The sequence below is a fragment of the Pezoporus flaviventris genome, unplaced genomic scaffold, assembly GCF_033815535.1.
Source record: "Pezoporus flaviventris isolate CSIRO_AGI_PZ_B2104156 unplaced genomic scaffold, CSIRO_AGI_Pfla_v1 ptg000013l, whole genome shotgun sequence".
NCBI classification, from domain to species: Eukaryota; Metazoa; Chordata; class Aves; order Psittaciformes; family Psittacidae; genus Pezoporus; species Pezoporus flaviventris.
In genome coordinates this window covers 36,291,356-36,311,073 of record NW_026892561.1, presented here as the reverse complement: position 1 = coordinate 36,311,073, position 19,718 = coordinate 36,291,356, and the positions used below count along the sequence as shown (strand labels likewise).

At 36.5% G+C, this 19,718-nt stretch overlaps 2 protein-coding genes across 9 annotated transcripts in view; both read right to left on the bottom strand.

The window, feature by feature from the left end:
• PLAAT1 (phospholipase A and acyltransferase 1) overlaps positions 1 to 19,718 on the bottom strand; it is a 118,487-nt gene that overhangs the window by 262 nt on the left and 98,507 nt on the right. The gene's annotated exons all lie outside the window — the stretch shown is intronic.
• The window catches only part of OPA1 (OPA1 mitochondrial dynamin like GTPase), a 53,331-nt gene continuing 39,313 nt past the window's right edge, over positions 5,701 to 19,718 (bottom strand). For 4 of the 8 annotated variants that reach the window (XR_009743231.1, XR_009743233.1, XR_009743232.1 and 1 more), the window contains 3 exons: positions 18,291 to 19,185; positions 6,668 to 6,745; positions 5,701 to 6,149 (listed from right to left, as the gene is read on the bottom strand). Coding sequence is in view for 4 of the 8 variants with exons in the window: in XM_061452802.1 (XP_061308786.1) it covers positions 6,681 to 6,745 (65 nt within the window). In the remaining 4 variants the exon portion in view is untranslated. The remainder of the gene's footprint in view (positions 6,150 to 6,667; positions 6,746 to 18,290; positions 19,186 to 19,718) is intronic. The other 4 variants (XM_061452802.1, XM_061452805.1, XM_061452803.1 and 1 more) reach the window with 1 other exon arrangement.

Below are 19,718 nucleotides of genomic sequence, written 5' to 3'. Positions count from 1 at the left end.
CTGACAATTTCAGACATAGGTCTGAAATACCACTTTGCAATCCACTGTTTTTCAGCATATGCTCTACTTGGCTTCAGCCTCAACTGAAAAACTAACACTGGACTGTTCAAAGGTTTTCTTTCTCTGCTTCTTGACTGCTCTTAAGACAGATGTTTCAAGGCATGAGGGAGGATACAAACACATGCACGTGAGGGGGGAAAAAAAAAAAAAGTATCCAGGTGTTTAAGGAATGCCAAATGTGAAAGAATTCCAATTCACTGCTTTCTCCTTTAATCTGGCAATTCCAAGGGACCAAGCGTGTCATGACTTGTACCCAGAACAGTTTCTGCTTGGGTGAGTTCAGACAAGGTCTGCATTAACTCCCCAACCTGCAAGAAAATTATTTGAAACAAAAGGTTCAGATATATCCTTTCCCTCTAACAAGCCTGGAAACAAATGGTACAGGAATGAGGTCAGAAAGGAATCATCTGCCTACCATACCACTGAATTCATTTACCTACCTCAGAGCCCATTCAAGGAAAGGGGTGGGATGGAGAACAAGGGATGATATAAAGCAGAATGAAGCTCTGGGGTCGCTCGCTACATTACAAGATTTGACAGGCCTTTGCCAGCCTTCAGCTTCTTTGTGTCTTTCACATAATAGAGAAACATAAACTGAGCAGCCTGTGATCTGGGGGTTGCACTATCAGACACAGCAAACTCTTTGCAAATGCTAATAGTATTGTAGCATCCTGTCAGGCAGCAACACAAAAAAGGATGTTGATTTTCACATGATCCAGAACAGACTCATTGTAAGAAAGGTTGCAATGAATGTTCCATCTCTAAACATCAAAACCCAAAGGCAATCGGCTTGTGGAGATGAGGCAAATAGTGTTTCAAATGTTATCATAGCATAGGGGGCATACTGTTACCTTAACACTTATTTCACGAGGCTAGATGGTAAGGCTGACTGTAATAGAGCACAACCAGAATGTGCCTGTCCCTTGCAGTTCTAAGGACGTGGCAGCTGCCAGTCTTGCCCAGTGATGCTCAGCTCTTTCCTGGGTAAAAAAAGAAAGTGCCTAAAATGTTAAAAAGGATAGAATTCTTACATTATTTCTGTTATAAAACTTATTATAAAATACCCTTTAAATTCAAACTTCACATCTTCCCCTATATTAGGAATCTTATAATCCAATAAATATACCACTGATTAACCTTCAAAGAGTTCATTGTTGTCCTTTGGGTGAAAAACTTGAACAAAGCTCATCTTGTGGGCTGTCACGAATCAAAGTTCAGAAATCATTTTTGAAGTCAGAATGTGCAATCACCACACAGGTTAGGACACACTGCTCTAGAAGCACTCTTAGACCCTATGGACTTCCAACAGCAGCAAATGAACAGCTTTTTTATCAGTTCTATACAATCACAAACAGAACCAGTTCTAGCTATGCACAGTAATCAGCTTTTCAAGAGAAATGGCTAGGAATACTTCTGGAATTGCCTCTAGAACAGCACCTACAGTCAATTCCAGAAATCAGTCCCACAGTCAATGTCAGGTTTATTTCTGGATTCATCTCCGGAACCATGCCTAGAACCCAACTGAGAGTCAATGTGAGAATCACTACAATAGCTGCTAGACTAAGCACTCTGCTTTATTGCCACAATCACTTCTAGAGCCACTTCTGGAAATATTTCCCCACTGACTGACAGCACCAACCCAGGAAACTTACCTAGATGCAATTTCAGAAATGTTTTAGAACAGTTCCCGAGGTTGGCTCTAGAGTTCTTTCACAAGCCATTCCAGCAGCACTTTCAGGACCATTTTCTGAATCACTTCTACAGTCAAAACTAGAATCATGCCTGTGATTTTTAGCATTTCTTACAGAACAACAGTTTTGATAATTTCACCTTCTGATGTGCTACAGCACTGAGGTGACAGCAGATGCAAGATTTGTGTACACAGAAGTCTACAAAGGTTTTTCATTCCAGCACTGCAGCATGAACAACCATTACAATCTCTATATCCTTTCAGGTTCTTCCCTTTGTTTCTGTGTAGTATTTTATACTAAAAAATCCTTGGTAACAGCCTTGTTCTGTAAAAAGTCTGTGATCACAGCCATACAGAACATACAGCATTTTTGACAAACCTCAGCTTTCAGAGTTGCATGACTACATATGTCTTGCAAGGGCTTTAAAATGCATTTTACCTTACTGAATGAAAAGGAAGATGGCTTACTGAACTAATTACAAAATAGAAGAGGATAAAATAGCTCTAAACTGACATAAACTAAACTAATATAAACAAGTAACTTGGAGACTGCAAGTCACTGCAAGGGCATCCTATGTAGTGAGGAAGTATGACTGGAACATTTTTCGAAGTACCTCAAGACCTAGAATCACATTCCAAATAGTCAAAGAAAACTCATTCTGCAACTCTGCAAAAACAGAGATATCATCACAGACTGAGTTCATATAGCAACATCTTACCTGACGTAAAAATATCCTACAGACATCTCCAGGACCAAATCTCCACAGAACAGAACCCTTCAAGAAGCCCTGGGTCAGACCTAGGGATGCCGTATTTCAGTATTTCCCAACTGAAGTGATGAAATCTCTTGCTTATTTTTTAATATGACTGTTGAGAGTTACTAAGTTACATTTAAGGTATAAGAAAATTAAATTCACTAAACTTTAGATTTGGAAATACATCATAACTCAGTTTAGATTCAAAACATACTCAAAAAACCTGATTCATATATCCTTGATGGTGAAATAGTGCATACCAGTATGTTTGTAATGGCTACAAATTTCACATTTTCACCCTCTAATTTAACTATGCTTGCTTTTGACACTTTGACAGATTTCCAAGTTTTTCATCTCTCTTTTGGTCTGATAACTTAGATAAACCTGTTTAGTAGTAGCTGCTCATAAAGGGTAATTTTCAAACTTGAAAAAGCACCACTTGTACCTTTTTCATGAAGAAGTGACAGAAAAATCCTTGGCCATTAATAATTAAACCTTGGCTCATTCACAACTCATTTCATGGATTGCTCTGGATCATGTGAAAATCAACATCCTTTTTTGCGTTACTGAATGACAGGATGCTATGATACTATTACAATTTGCAAATACCATATCTACATGATAGTAAAGAACATGCTTAGGAAATGAAATATCTATTTATGGAATAATTATACTTGCATTTGCTGATCCCCTCCCTAACCTCAAAAAGCCACAGAAGTTATGGATTAGTCTTTGTTCCTTACAATAAACTGCTTAATGCAGAATCTGAAGGTAGTATATGTAACACAGAAAAATTATGCAAACTTATGCAAACCAGTTTGAAATTACATACTTTTCAGTATCACATAAATTTTAGAGACAGCTCAAGTAACTTTTTACCATCTAAAAATTACTGCACTAGTCATCACATCCTTCTTATGCTGCTTAATGTAACTACATCTAACCAGCGAGAAACTCCTTACAAGGACCAATTCTGAAGCCACCAACTAATAGCACACATTAAGCCCATTTTTACTTAAGCAATGCTAACTTACTAGTGAGATAAGCACAGCTTCCTGTAACTCTTCCTTGTTCTAACCTTAACATAAAATCCTGAAAAAAAAAAAAGCATAAAATTACCTTACTTATTTAACAAGACCATTTTTGTTTAGTTTAATCATGTTTAATGAAGTTAATATTGTTACAACCCTTCACTGATCCTAACATGTCCAGGTCTGCATTTTAAGCTTTGTGGAGCACATATGCAGCATCTTCAATATCAGAGCTTTACAGAGAATTTTTTTAATTAATTTTGTAAAATTTTTCTTCAACTAAAAGATACACTGAACTCATGGGTTGGTAAGCTGATTGCTCTATAGCTCTCAAACCCCCTGTCCCAGTAAGCATGTTTGTTTTAAATGCATCTAAAAGTAACACTCCACAACAGCCTTCATTTATACTTTCAACAATTGTCTAAACCTCCAGAGACATGTCTGAACTTCCAGAGACACAGCTTTCAACATAATGATTTTCATAAGACCCCTTTGACTAAATGTATTACATAAATGGTAAGGCAACCATTAATTTATATAGCAAAAGATAAGAGTAAAGTTACCACTAACTTGGTGCTGACACAGCATTTCTGAATCAGGCATTTTAATATCACTAATAGCGTACTTTGTCACAATTTAACAAATGAGAAATAGGCTAAAGTAATTTCTGAATCTGGTGAAATATTGTGTTCAAATCCCACATTTTTATTATTCCTTCAGTTACATTTTTATTCAATAAATACCTCGTTTTAATGGAATACATCATGCTAAGTCTTAGATGAGCAGCACAGAGAAGTCAGAAGAAAAACTGTAGGAACAGCACACTAAAAGAGATGAACAATGGGCCACTGTATGAGACATTCTGCAATATTTACATTACACAATTTTCAAACAGTGATCTTTAGGCAAATACAATAGTTCTTTTTTGTTGGTTTTGGGTTGGGTGGCTTTTTGTTTTTGTCGGGTTGTGGGGTTTTTTGTATGTTTTTTTTGTTGTTGGGGTTTGCTATACAACCGAAGGACTCTGCCTTCATAATTACGCAAACTTACATTTCTGAAGTTATCTTCAGAGAATGATGATAACACAAGACATTTTTTCATTTTTCTGTTCTCAAGCACTCATTTTCAGGAAGTAATTTTAAACATTGTTAGATCACCTTGAAATATTTAACCTTTCAACAGCATTTTATGAATAACTCTACACTGAATTTTTGTCCACTTGACTAAAGATTTTATTCCTGAACATTTGGGGAACATCTCACCAAATTTTGTATTGTCTCTTCTGAGAGCAAACGGAAAGAGTGTATGTTGAAAAATGTTCAGATTTCTCACCTTTAATTGCACACATCAGAATCAATAGCTTTTCAAAAGAGAAAAATAAACCTAAGTACATTTTCCTATATACATAATCAGACAACTGCAAAACAAACTGTTTCAGGCCTAGTGTCTTCTTCCTCAGAAGTGTGTCCAGATCATTTGTGGACAGAAAAAAAATGGTGGTGATTAATCACCAGGCACCTATGATACAGAGCCTGTATCATACTAAATTTGGCAGGAGGGGCATTTCTACAGCAAAACTGAAAGGCAGTAAGACTACTTACTGTTTTTTTACTATACTGAATGATAGAAAACAAATTGGTGTGGAAGGACCTTGTGCGTAACATTCTTACAGAAGTGATTTTGGTCTTAGAGTAGCTATTACAAAAATGAGATTAACTGCATTCTTCCTTTTTGAGTTAAGAAGGTTGAATGACTTGGAATTCTACAAAGTATCTTTCTACATTTAATATGTACTCAATCAGGTTACTTTCTAGCTATGGCGAAAGGAGGAGTTAACAAGGAAATTAAGAGTCTGCAATCCCAGAAATGAAATGTAATCAGCTATGATTCCAGAGTAACAACATATATTGGGAAGGAAAGGGTAAAAGAAGCAGCTATTGACATTGTTTCCTGAGCCAAACCTTTTAAGGTGTCAGTGAATAGCAGTCTGTACTTTCACTTGAAAGCACAAGTATTCCTTGGATGATGTGCCTGCCTCAAGAGTTTAGGAGTTTAACAAAATCCACAACTTCCTCTCAAGATCTCTATTTCATGCTTTTAAATCTGTACCAGGGTGATCAGAGAATGCTTCAACACAGAGCATACAACAAATAGAAATGGCATCACTTAGAAGGGTGTTTTAATGTACATACAAATACTAAAACTTTATGTCAAACTGGCAGGATCGTTTGCAGGCAAGAAAATGACAATAGGTAAAATAACTTTAGGAATCTCATCCAGCTCAAACATACAAGACAGATGTTGAAAATAAAAGCTTTTTTAACTTTCAGGTCAAAAAAAAACCCCTCATTATACAACTTCAGCAAGCTCCCAAGCTATCTCATTGACACACAAGTCAGATTCTTCTGTCATGTGCACATAGCTTCAAAAATTAAAAGAGCAGGTGGATTTTCACTGAACTTCTCAATCCCATGAGACATTATTTTCTTTCTCCTGCAACATCTCATGATGCTCTCCAAAAGACAGGAAAGAGAATGGGATACAAAAGCCATTTCTATTCAGTCTTCTTTGTGCAAGATAACCTGGAAAAGGCTGCGCTCCTGTGTAAAGTGGCTGTTGAAACAGAAACGAGGTAATTTTAAGATGTGTGCAAATACATGACAGCATTTAGGCTTATGTTTTGGAGAATTAATATAGAAGAAAAGGTTGGAAATAATGCAAATATTTTTGCTAATAATACACACTGCCTTTAAGGAAAAAAAAATCAAAACGCATTTATTGACAAGTGTTCCCTAATTTTTGATTCCAGCTAGTTATGCCTCTTTCTCTTAACAGATTTAAAAATAATGAACTGAGAGTAATCAAATAGCTTATGGTGTTTCGCAATATCTGAATAACTAGACAGTAACTGTATTTCTATTAAGTTTAGAAAGTCTGTGTTAAGAGATGGAAGTACAGATCTGCAGATAAAAAGTGAAAAGCAGCAGCAGCAGTCAGGCTCCGGAATAATTAAAAATGAAATTTTCACAAAGTCTGTATGAAAACATGTGCACCTAACAGAAATGGATAATCATTTTATACTGAGCACGAAGAAAATTGTGGCAACCTTTTTATGGTCGACACACAATTACCTGCTTGAATAATCTACTTTTCTTGGTGGAGGGCTTCTATGAAGGCTTCAAGCTTTTCCTGGATCTCCCGAACTTTTTCTGAAGGAATTAAAGAGGTCATTTTTCAAATACCTATTACTTAATTGAGGACATGCCCAGAAAGAAAACAAAAACCGAAACCAAACAAAACCAACCCCAAACAAAAATCCCCTAACAAATATCCCCCCCCCAAACCCTTAAATTTGCAAACATGAACAAAACTCAATGCTATTGTCAATATTACCCTATGTATTGTTACTGAATTACTAAGATTTAGAACATTTTTCTAGAGCAGAATAAAAAAAAATCTTGCCCTTTTTGAAAAACACTATGATTACTATGTTAATTTAATAAATAAAAAATTTACCAAAGCAATCCAAAGCTAGAGACGTTCTATTTTGTAAACCTCTAATTTTCATTAGATCATGCACAGCAGAACTACTGTACACCTGCTACATGTAGGGAGTTGGTATCTTTTGAATAACTCCTACTAATCCCTTTCTCTTTTAACCAAATATCCTTATTCTCCACAGCAAGCGTTGCAAACACCACTAAAAATTCTAAAAAGAACTGAAAGCTAGTTCTTTTTGAGCAGCAAATTTCAGGGAACCAAATGTCAGTATTCAAAATACACCTATTCAAAAGGGCACACACAACGTTAAGAATGTTTAAAACTTCCATTTTATTTTCTTGCATTTCAGTGGTAACCAGATAGATGGGGGCAGAATCTTACTTTATAGAAATACTACAGCTGGGAGCTTATTTCACTACAAAAATACAATCTGAACACAATTACAAATAGTTACTAAGACTGAAAAGGCAACATTGACTGGGAAAAATTCAGAGGTTTAGGCATTTTTTCCACTCTTTTCTCAATTCCATGTAACGCTTGTCATCATACAACCTATTTGATATATTAAATTGCCTATGAAGCAAAATTTAGAACATAGCTGGAATCCAGTGCCTGCAAGATTTCCTGCTTCTCTCTCACCACATCCTCATTTGAAGCTTCTTCTGTGTGTGATTATGGCCATGGAAAACACACTTCAGAGACATGAAGGAACAGGGAGAGAGCAGTAGGACAGACAAAAATAAGCTAGACGAACATAAACACAGATAATCCCCCCCCCCACCCCCCAATTAAAAATACTACTGGATTAATGCTGTATGTTCCCATGTATGAGATACAAGGTTTGAGGGTTTTTTTTTGTCTTTTATTAACGGTTTCTTTTCTTTAGCAATACCATGTGTTATAAACATGCTGTGCTGAGCTGAAACAAGAGTAGAGCAGAAAGAAAAATAAAACAGCCTTAAATAGGATACATAAGCATGAGTGGAACAAAAAAGTTACCTCCAAAGAGAATGCTCTAAGAATGTAGCCAAGGGAACTAAAAGATCCATCTAGGAAAAAATTACTATCCCACAGTTTATGAAATACTTCTATGAAATAATTTTAGAATAATTACAATAGTAATGATGACAATAACTCAACAAAACTCTGTAGCCCTGTTCTAACAGAAGTAGAGAATTTTAGCTAGCATGTGAAATAAAATATGGAAAGTGGCCTGCATGAGGATGAAGAAATCTCAAGCTTCTTCGTCACCCAATTCTTAGATGATTAAGGGCAAGCCCACTTATCCTTTCAACACTTCAGCGTCCCCTGAACAAACACAGACATACAGTGAGGTTGAATCACACTCCGTGTCCTAAAGAAAGCACCGAGGAACTTTCTTGAATTCCAGCTGATTTTGTGGTTTTTTTTTTGTTTGTTTGTTTTTGTTTTTTTTTTTTTAAAGTACTTGGATATTCAATTAAGATTACAGTCAGTGTGAGGACAAAAGCAGTATCTTGGAAGTTCAGAAACAGCAGTAGTTGCTTTTTGCCAGAAAAAATATTAAAATAAAAAGTCCGTGATTCAGTTGAGAAGAGAGAATATTTGAAAGCTGCCAGCAAAAAAAAAAGTAGCCCCACGATCACTTCTCCTTACTAAGCACATTCAAAGTGTTTTCATTACTTTTTAAAAGAATAAAAAGAAGTACCGTTTGTGTGTCAGTATACAAGTATCTTGTGTAATGAAAACATTAATTACATGGCATTTATTTAGGCAACTACTTAACTTGGCTTCCAATACTGATGCTCTATTTATGTTTACAAAATTAACCTTTGAAATAACATCTTTGTATCTTGGAGAAACTTGACATTATTTTTGGAAATTACTAATCCTGGTCCTTGCTCTCCAAAATTGCCAAACTGTCAGTAGTAACGGGAAATTAGATCTCGCGACCCAAAAGATCTCTTCATGTTGTCCTTTCAATAGCTTTATTTTTTACTTTCTTTTTTTTTTGTAATTGCTACATGCTTTCCCCAAGTATGTTCTTTGTATTGATCAAGCCATTACTCAGTGAAAGCAGACAGATTTAGCAGTATTAAATGCAAATATTTTCCCTTCTCAACCTCTTAGCTAATGAAATATTCCAGTCCTGAAAATTCAGAGCATCAGCAAAAATCTGTAATTATTATTTCACGCTTAAAAAAAAAAAAAAAAAGGGTCTGTGCCAACAAAATCTATTTTAATTTTCTGATTAGGGCATATTAAAATAACAGGATATCAAATATGTATTCCACCAGAATATACTGAATCAGCTGTGTTTGCTCAGAGAACAGACATACTAAAATTGACTCAATATTATGAGCATTTTATTAGTTTTTATACTTGGACTGAATAGAAATGATTGCTTAACTATAATAATTATGAGATCTTGAGGTAATTTAATGCTTTGAAAAAACATGCTGACTATTCTTAGAAAAGTTACAATGACTGCCAAGTAGCTGCAATTATTCATGCTATGCCTTGTATTCTTAGCAGTAGTAAAGCCTCAGCACACCCCAGCCAACCTGTTACATTTTCCTACAAGTCTATTCTGTAGCAGAGAGAAATCTGATAAACTAGGTTTACTTTTTCAATAGGCTAATGGCAGAGATATGCATTTACACAACACTAATCTTAATAAACCAGTAAATACAAATGTTTAGGCAGAACTTTCCTAATGGGTGCAAGTGCAGGGTCTGCAAATCTAGAATAACTGCCCATAGTTTCATCAGCATCATGTGACACTGCATTTGGAACAACAATTGGTTGTTACAATTCAAGAGTAAGATCTTTATTTAGGCAAGTTCCCTGTGAAATGCATAAACTGTGTCCCCATATTTGCAGGGTTTTGATTGACACCTAGATCAAAATATCAGTGACTTACACTTGTAAATTACAGTGCCTTCTGTTTTGAGGAAGATGTATCAACATGCCAAACCCAGAACATTATTTAGATTTCAGATAAGAATACTTACTATGTAATTATATTAAGGGATAGACAATGGTGACCTGTTGCTCTAGTTTTGTGGTACTGTGCTTTTCCATGAACAAGCCAGAAATGGAATAAAAGCACTTAGCTTGCTGGCAAATTATTTTTGTAACAGGTTGAACTACCACAGCATCATTATACAATGTTCCAGTATCAAGGAAGGCTGTTGAAGTACTACACTCTTTTTATATGGCACTGCAGAAGTTTAAATATATACTATGGCTTACACACTGGATTCTAGAAAGATGATATGGTCTTTGGTAGTTTTAATGCAGACCTGAAGTCACAAATACGTAACTCTTCCAGCACCCATCAGACCATGATCAAAAATCAAATTAAATCAATGAAGAATAACTGTAACTAACCCCTTGTTTCCATCTTTAGAAGAGTAAAATTCACAGGCCTAGGGGCAATGAATGGCTATTCTACTTCCCATTTACCCCTTGTTTACCTAAAAGATAAGCTGGTTCATACATCAACTCATGCCTCTTGATCTGGTCATGAATATTCCTATAATCCTCCTTCCATATCCCCAAAATCTTTACTGACAGCACAAGAAAATTCTTTACTCAGATGTCTTGAGATCCTCATTCATGCTCAGTCTCTCTTTGTCTTCATATGAAATAATACTGCTACCTGCTCATTTTCTTTTCATTAAACCTATGGCCCTAAATCCAAAAGGCTCAAACCCAAACTAATTGATCTGTAATGAGAATTTTGAAACAGTGCGAACACAGACAGATGCAGCTAGATAAAATTCGCTTTTCCTCATACCATAAGATGGTCAGAAGGGAAATCCCATAAATATTCAGTCTTACAACTGCTTAGGTTGTTGAGCTTATTTACTAACGAACAGTGCAGAAGCTAGGGAATCACTGCTAAAATGAAACAGCTCAAGTAAGTAGTCAAATGAACCTTCTGAGGTAAGGCCAAATAATCTTGAAATGGTACTGAACACAAAATAAATAATAAAAGAAAAACCAAACCCAACCAACCCCAAAACAACCATGCTTTAAGTAGCAACAAAATATTGATAGATGCTTTCTAATTGCATTAATTGGTTTAATAAAAGGGGTGGTCTCTGCCCACAAACCCTGTCTTGCTTATGCTTCTGAAGATAAGTGAATTTTGACACATTGAAATCATACATACTTACCTTTAAAAACCCAGTGGTTTTAGCACAGGATTTTAAAGATGTTCATGTCTATCTGTGCCAGAACAGGAAGAAAACTACATGGGTACTGTAAGCAAATGAAAAAGCTCTCCCTTTCCCTGTTTACAAGATTGCCCATTTGAAATCAAATTTCAGTTGCAGCATCAAGAAAAAATTAAGTCAAATCTTTCTGAACACAGATCAATCTTTTATTTTGTACTCCGATGAAACTTATAGCATAAAACCATCATGACTAGAATGTGTTAACACCTCATTATATATTCTCCTGTTCTATGTTAAAGTGATTTCTACCTCCAACTAATATTTACATGGCTTTGAAAGCTCATGGTTGTTACTCCTTTTACTCTGGATTGTGTTTAGACTTTAGTCATGCCCCCTTCCTGCCCCCCCCCCCCCCTTTTTTTTTTTAATCTTCCTTCCTTTCCTTAATCCCTTCTTTGCCTATAAACATTCTCACTGCTTGCTGTGTCACATCTATACTATGGTTAATTAACCATAGAAGCAGAAATGTTGAATTTACTGCTCTGAATGCATCATCTTTACTCTAATAAAAAAGAAAGCCTGGTCTGTAGACAGATTTCATCAGAATGCCCAGAAGTAATTCATTAAAACGGGAAATGTTGATCCACAGTTTCCTATTGAAAGTCGAATCTTAGCTTAGGGCTACCTAAGACACAAACCCTCCAGCTGTACAGAACCCCTATGAATAGCCAGGTGGAGAAGGGGAGGAGGGGGAAATCACCTCTTCAGAGTTCAGCCCTTTGTACCACATTCCTGGATTTTCTAAGGGCCATGTAAAAGCTTTACTTCTTGTTGAAATAGTACAAGGCAGCATGTTCACAGCTACTTCCAAATAACACCCCAGAAAGCAGACTTTCCACCCACAGTTACATGACCTGTGTCAACATGCTTCCTCATGTCTCACTCAACCACAGCCTCACGGCTACTGTAGTTTACTGATCATTGCAAGGTCATGTCCCGCTGAATTTTAGAAAATCATTTGAAACTACCCATCACATTTTTTTGCCAGTTTCCTCTTGTTCACATGCCATACTTTCCTCTGGATGAGGCCAAAAGGAAAGCTAAAGTTTTAAGGCGGGGTGAGAGGGTGCGCTGTGGCAAAAACCACCCAGGCTGTCCTTAAAGAGACAGAACATCATTTATCAGCTGCAAAGACAGATTTATAAGTAGAGGGCCCCTCTGTTCCTTTAAGGCTGCAAAACAGATGGGAAGTGAATGGACAGTCAAAGGGTCAAGAAAACACATGGGAGGTGCTGCTTGTCTGCTGTATGTATGTTCCCAGCATAAGAAAGAGGTCAAGATTGTAACTGCATGGCTGGGTGCTGGAAAGGCCTTTTCTTTAAGCTTTTACAAAGACAAATGCTGTTCGTCATCCTGCTGTCAAACGGCTATAAATATTGGTTTGTCAAGAGCTAAAAGTTTTTTAAAAAGGCTGAGCAGGAGAATGAATCATGTGAATGGTTCTTAATTAGCTCATTAGTGTAATAAAAGCACTGTAGAACCCTGAAAAGTTTAAATGGAATTTATAATAGTCCATGTAGTAAATCCATGAATCATTAAAAATATACAGCCTTTAAAATGCAAGCTTGCAGAAAACAGCTAGCACACTCTGTAGTTACTACTAGTTAAGACTGAATCAAGATGCTAACTGATGCTACATAGTAGTAGCTTTCCTGTATTATTACAAAATGTTTCTTCTGTGTACAGCAATCTGCAATTAGATTTGAATTTGCAGCCATTTAATGGAGTTGTTTCTATAAATCCTGACTTCAAAGTATGCTCACTGGAATCCAATAATGATGATACAAAAATACTGTAAACACATTTATAAATCAGGCTTCCCCTGTCTGACAGACAGGGCTAGACATCCACCATTAAATTACTGACTTTTCTACTGGCTTTAAATCCCTTTGCCATCCTGAGATAAAAGGTATTTTAAACTGAGCAACGTCTAGAATACCTGTACTCCAGTTGCCAGTTCCAAAAAGACAGTGAGAAGGACAGGGACATGCTCTAACTATCCAAGTGCATCAGGTGAGATGCTTTCATTATTAAACAGATGGAGGTAAGATTTCAGTGGCTTTTCAAAAATATTTTTTAAACCCTAGAACAAGACCTAGTGCTAAACATAGTATTTTAATATCACTATTAACATTTCCAAGAGTCAGTCAACATACTGATTTCATGGACATGACTACATCAACAACTGCCTGCTGGAGCTGGTGACCTGGTTGAAAATGTCCTTTTGTATGGCATTAATAGGAGACAAAAAACAAGGAGCCTGTTTTGTACAAAGACAGATACATAGTATACATTTCTCCTTTTTCCTGTTGTAGGTAAATCCACCACTAAAATAGGAAAATATCACCTCCAGATTCTGTATTTAACCTGTCATAGAAAAATAGTAAGATCTTAGTCTTAAGAAGTCATTTTAGACGAAGGGTATGGGGGGGGGAATATTACAGTTGACATCACTTTCATTGAAGTATCAATATCATATTACTTAATCCCTGCATATCATATTTGAGCAAAGCTATCAGCTGCCTGTGCAAAACAGTACCACCTTTATTTCAGACTAAAGATAACTGAGCAGCAGAAGAGAGCTTGCCTGAAAGCACTTCAGCTATTTTTTACAAGGTATTGAGGACTGGAATGTTATTCAGAATTATAATAATGCTTTTTAGCACCAGAAATGGGAATTGGGCATTGGGCTGATGAACCTGTAAATTAGTACTCAATCAGTATCTTAACCTATAGCTGCCTCAGATTCAAGCAAGACCTCTGCATCTTAATGAAACAGCTTCCACAACACACTTCACCCCTCCTCAGCAGAACAGAACAGAAGCTGTGTTTCTTGGAGCAGTCCCCAGGGATCCTCAGGCTGGCAAGTATGAAGTCTTTCTGTCTCTGAGCATATGAGAACTCAGGTATGGGGCTGAAGCAAAATGACAACTATGCAGACTACTAACTTTATACAAGATATGTTTCTGGGGCTATTACACATCAGTCCTGCTTGTCTACAGAAAAGAAACTATTACTGAAATGTGGTGTGAGGTCACAAGCTAGTATACATTTCTATACAGTCAAATTAGCTTAACGTAAAAATGATTACTAATCTATACTAAGATGAGAGTCACAATGAGAGCTTATGAGAGTCTCGATGTCTGCAATAGGAAGGCAGGACTTAGGCACCTTTCAGTCTTCTATCTCTACCTTAGATTTTTAATTGAAACTGTTCTAATAACTCAATCATTCAACAGAATTTAGCTGTCCTGTTTACTGGACAGCCAGAAGCCGCTTAGTAGCAGAATGACAAGGCAACCAACCTCATAAAACACACGTCCTGAATCAGACTTATGGACACAGACTGAATTTCAAAATCAAAACTGTTAAGCTAGAATGAATCAGAACATGATGATGCTCGTTTTTTGGGTGGAAGTAGTTAAAAGTATAAAAACACACTAGAAATACTACCCAAAGATTCATCCAGTGATTAAAAGAAACAAAACAAAACAAAAACCCCTAACTTTTTCTTATGCAGAAGGAACATATACAGCTATAAAGGCAAATTACTTATGTAAAGGCTACTGTAACCTTAAGGCTATAAAATTGTAAACAGACTTTAACGTAAGAAGTAATTGATACATGTTGGTTCTCAACCCAAAATAAATCATACTTTTTAGTTAGCCAGATAATAAAATATTGGAACTATTTACACGAAAGTCTCTCTAAAAGATGATGTTGGAAAACAAAATGGTAATAAGTAATTTTTGGATCATAATAATAAACTTAATTTTTCAGTAGTCAGAAACTTAAGCCATCATGCCCTGAAGAAAAACAGGTTGCTCTATGTTTTATTTTCTTATTTTTAGCTAGGACTGATAATAAACTCTTCCCTTCCCTTTTGTTCTTATATTGACTTCCAAATTACAAGCAAAGTGGGTTCCACTACAACATTAACAATGTGCAACATACATGACCCTGACTTCTCCAGCTTTTGGAAATGGGAAAGTTACACTCCACAGTTTCATATTAGCTCAAAACAAATACATACACTGGTCAGTTTAACAGTTTGTATTTATATAAACAGCAATCTCTCCATGATAAGTACATATTTAAATTTTGATTAACAGGTACTCTCATAAGCAACCAGTACTAAAAGGAAAATAGCATCCATCTAGGTGTTTTGATCCTTGCATCATAAAGGAAATTTTTGAATCCTTAAGTACAAGAGACATGGGTAAGATTAGCAGGCATTAAATATGTCATTACTCACGTAACAGTTTATCATTATTTTTCAATGTCAGCTTTAAGTGATAGGCTTCGCTTAGTCAGTGACAAATGTGCTGAACTTTGGAAGGATCCGTTTTAGAACCTGGACATCACTGCCTAACTCTTCATCAGTAACTTTAAGATGTCACAGCAGACAGACTGTGGTCATCTGGGATTCTTAAGTTAAGTAAACCATCACTCCATCACAGGCGGTTTACAAGTGATCTATGTTCTCCCTTGAGGATTACTTCCCTCTCTGAGAAGATGCAGCTTTTTAAAACACTTTCTGTCATGACACAAAGCAGGAACTACCCTATCTGCACTCTGACACAGACCATCCTACACATTCTTCAGGTTTTAATTCATTAGTTTTCGCAGCTGCCCCAAAACTCAAGGAGAAAAAGAAAAAAAACCAAACAAACAAAAAAAGAACTTTAAACATTCAACCAGTGTCTTTCATGTCAAAGCACACTTGCTCGGGTTAATTTCATAGATTATCTACATGGAATTAAAAATACAATAATCATGAAAAAAAACCAATTAATTTCCATTCTAACAGAGTACCAGAAAGTTAGCAAATGACTAAAAATAATGGGATTCACTGTTGATTTGCTTATGTTCAAAGGCAGGGAAAACTGAAGACACAACTGCACAGACTGATTCCAAGCATGTTGCACCCCAACTTTCTGCACCAGAGAGCACCAAGACATCTACAGAGCTCAAAGGGAGCACAGCAGTCATACTGCCACCAGCACACTGTTGACACCAGCATAAGCTTGAACTCTTAGGCACAGACAGCCCACACTTTGACTGGTTGTGATTTTGTCAAAAATCATAGAATCAAAGAATGGTTTGGGCTGGAAGGGACATTAAAGCTCATATAGTTCTAACCTCGTGCTATGGGCAGGGACACCTTCCACTAGACCAGGTTGTTCAAAGCCCCATCCAACCTGGCCTTGAATGCTGCCAGGGATGGGGCAGCCACAGCTTCTCTGGGCAACCTGTGCCAGCACCTCACCACCCTCATAGTGAAGGAATTTTTTTCCGTGCGAAAAATTAATGTGCTGTAATTGACAACCAGCCTCTGATAAGATGTAGGCCATATTAACATCCTGGGAGAAGCTGAAGGCAGAGGACTGTGAAGATAGCCGCTGCCCTGCACATGCTTATCAGAAGTTAAATATCTGTTTGGTGATTTCCAGAGGGAAATGGCCACTATGCGTATGCCTGGTTAGAAGGCCACAACATCTCCTGGTGTAATTTTTCTGCAGCTCAGGATCCGAGTGTTCCTCACTGCTACGATCAGCTGAAAGGAGCAAAGCAAGACTGCTGCCACTTCTGCAAGCTGTCTCACAAATATGAAGTGACCATGTTTTTACTTATGTAGCTTCTGAAACTCCCAATAGTTTGGCACTGTGAAAGAAATGAAAGCACAAAATAACCACAGTTTTGCAGATTCTAATAAAATAAAATTACTCCTCCATTTGGATTTCTAGGATGCTTTCCTCTTTCCTGTGTCTGTTTTTGAGCAGTGGGGGCGAAATCTAGGCTCTACATTAAAGTATCTTCAAAATTATAACTTTTTTTTTTTCCTACATCTTGTAAACACTGAAACCCGTGTTGGTTCTGTAAGGACTGATTTAAGGACTACTAACCACTGCCTTTTGAGCTGCTTTGTCTGCCTCTGGTTTCTAGGGGAAAAATTACCCAATATACGCTTATTTGAGAAAGAATCTTTCCCTTTACAGCTGAGCTTTGCCCCCTATGAAATGCTGTGACCTTTCAAAAAAGTTGAAGCTCATAATAGAAAATGGAAGCAAAGGCTTTACAAAGCCAATTCAGAGCATAATTTTAAGGAGCACATGTAATTAACAATGTCATGGAGGACAGAGGTCAAATCAAAATATTGCTGACAGCCATCTCAAGGGACTGAAATTTAATCAGGCTACAGCAATGTTTACTACACATAGGGTTCATTTCACACAACATTTTTATTCTGCAGCTAACAGCAATGAAAAGAAAAAAATAACGTAACCACAGAGCAAATCATTATCTGCAAAGCACTGCTCACAAACTTCATCCCCAACTTTGCACAGATGGGAGACTTGCTTGGATTTGTATCTGTTCATTACATGCAACAGACACACTCAGCTTAGTCAAATACACCACAAGAATTCCAGATCCTGAGTCAGCAACTTGCATATAGAAGTACCAACCTCGTCTAACATTAGCTTTCTAAGTCCATTAAAATGGCAAGTTTATTATATGCATATATGGTATTAAATCATTCATGCTCAAAGTTTGCAAAAGGTTTATATTCAACACTAACTGATTCAACACAAAAGAACAGTTAAGAAGTTAATGCAGTGACTTGAAAGCAATGACTTTAGATATAAAACTTGAGAGTATTTTACTGTAACACTGGTTAAATTTTATACATTTTAGTCTTTACCAGAAAAAAAAATAAAGTTCTGCAAACTGTTACATTTCATACCTTACAAATGTATGATACAACTCCAAAAATGCCACTAAGCTATCTTTTCTTCATGTTGAAGGCTCACTTCTCAAAAGTTTCAAACAGCTTTTGTGCAGAACAAAGTCTCAGCTAGCCCACAACACCTGTACAGGTGTCAATATTCCTGACAGATGAATTTGGAGGCTGACCTCTTCACATTCATACCTAGTAATTTCAGGATCGAGTTTCCACAAGCACCCTGCAAGTCCTTTCCCACCTCCTGCCAATGACTCTCCCTGCATAAATGCACATTATTTTACTTACCGTTTGGTGAAGTTTTGGGTTTTCTTTTCCTTTTTTAACTGTGAGGAAACAGGGTATTGAAGTAGTATGCTGACTTAGGAAAGACGCTCTGTATGTACTATCTTTATATGTGTTCTATGGGTTTATCATGTGCACATAAAAGATAACTTTGCAAAATTCATAGTTTAGCTGTTTAAAAGGAAGAAATGAGAAGAAATAACTGAAGATATAGCATGTGTATTTCTTTGGGGTCTGTGAAATTTCATCTCTAGTGAAGTCAATGGCAAAACTGTTGACTGCTGATTCCTCTTAGCTATTCAATGTACACGTGCACCACCTACCATGTTTTAAATGCTATTGCAATATGAATATATGTAGCCTAGAATATATGTAGCCTAGGTTTAGGATAAGACACTGGAAGAAATGATTAAAGCATTCAGTTCGTAACAGCTTTTTGGTAATAAAGCTTAGTAAACTACTACTTTTCCTGTACTTGCTACTGAGAAATGTGTAACAGAAAAAATGACCATACCTTGCTATCTTCATGAACTGTGTGCCATACAAACACCCCCAAAAGTGGAAAACAAGAGTGACAAGGCTAGGCAAGTGCATCTTCCTCTCAGACAAAAAAACCTAACATCCAAGAAACCAATGCCAACTGCCTAAGCCGTGGTCGTGCTTCAAAATGCAACAGAAAATAACCAGAGACAGGAGGCTTGGCACCAGCTCTGCTGCATACTCATCCTCCCTCCTCTTCCTATAAAGGCCGTTCATTGCCATCTTGTGTTGCAAAGTTGTACGGCAACTATTAAGTTCACGCTATTAAGGAAGTTTGCCCTTTATATAGAACAAGAAAGTCCAGCAGAGTGGAATTCTGGAAACAATTCAGTAGTTCCGCGAATCCTTTCACTGGGAGCTCAACATCCAACAGAAAAAAAGCCATGTTAAATAACAGTCCACAGAAAGTTATCTGTACATGCTATCAATTTTGCACAGAACTATAGAGTAGTAATTTCAGCAGAAATACTCTATCATTTGTGTTAAAAATAAACCAGCAGAAAAAAAGATATTATTTATCAGAAAAAACCTACATTTTTTCACTTACGTCGTAATTTTTCTCCTCAGAAAAATATATTTATTACCCAATACTGAAAAATGTAATTAAAAATATTTTAGGTAAGGTGTGACTTCAAAGAATTATCTTTTGCAAATAACCAGCCCACTTCAGCAATGCCATCAAAAAGATCCTGAAACTAAGCAAATACCAGCAGTTTTAATAATTTAACAAATTTTGCAGAAAAAAGTTCTGAAGTACATTTACAATTTAAAAACTTTCATTAACTTCAGAGGCAGCCCACATGAATGTTCTATGTCAGTCACTTCAGAAAAGTTAAATACCGAATACAGGATAAACTAGTATGACCTAGTAAATACTGTAAAAGATTACTG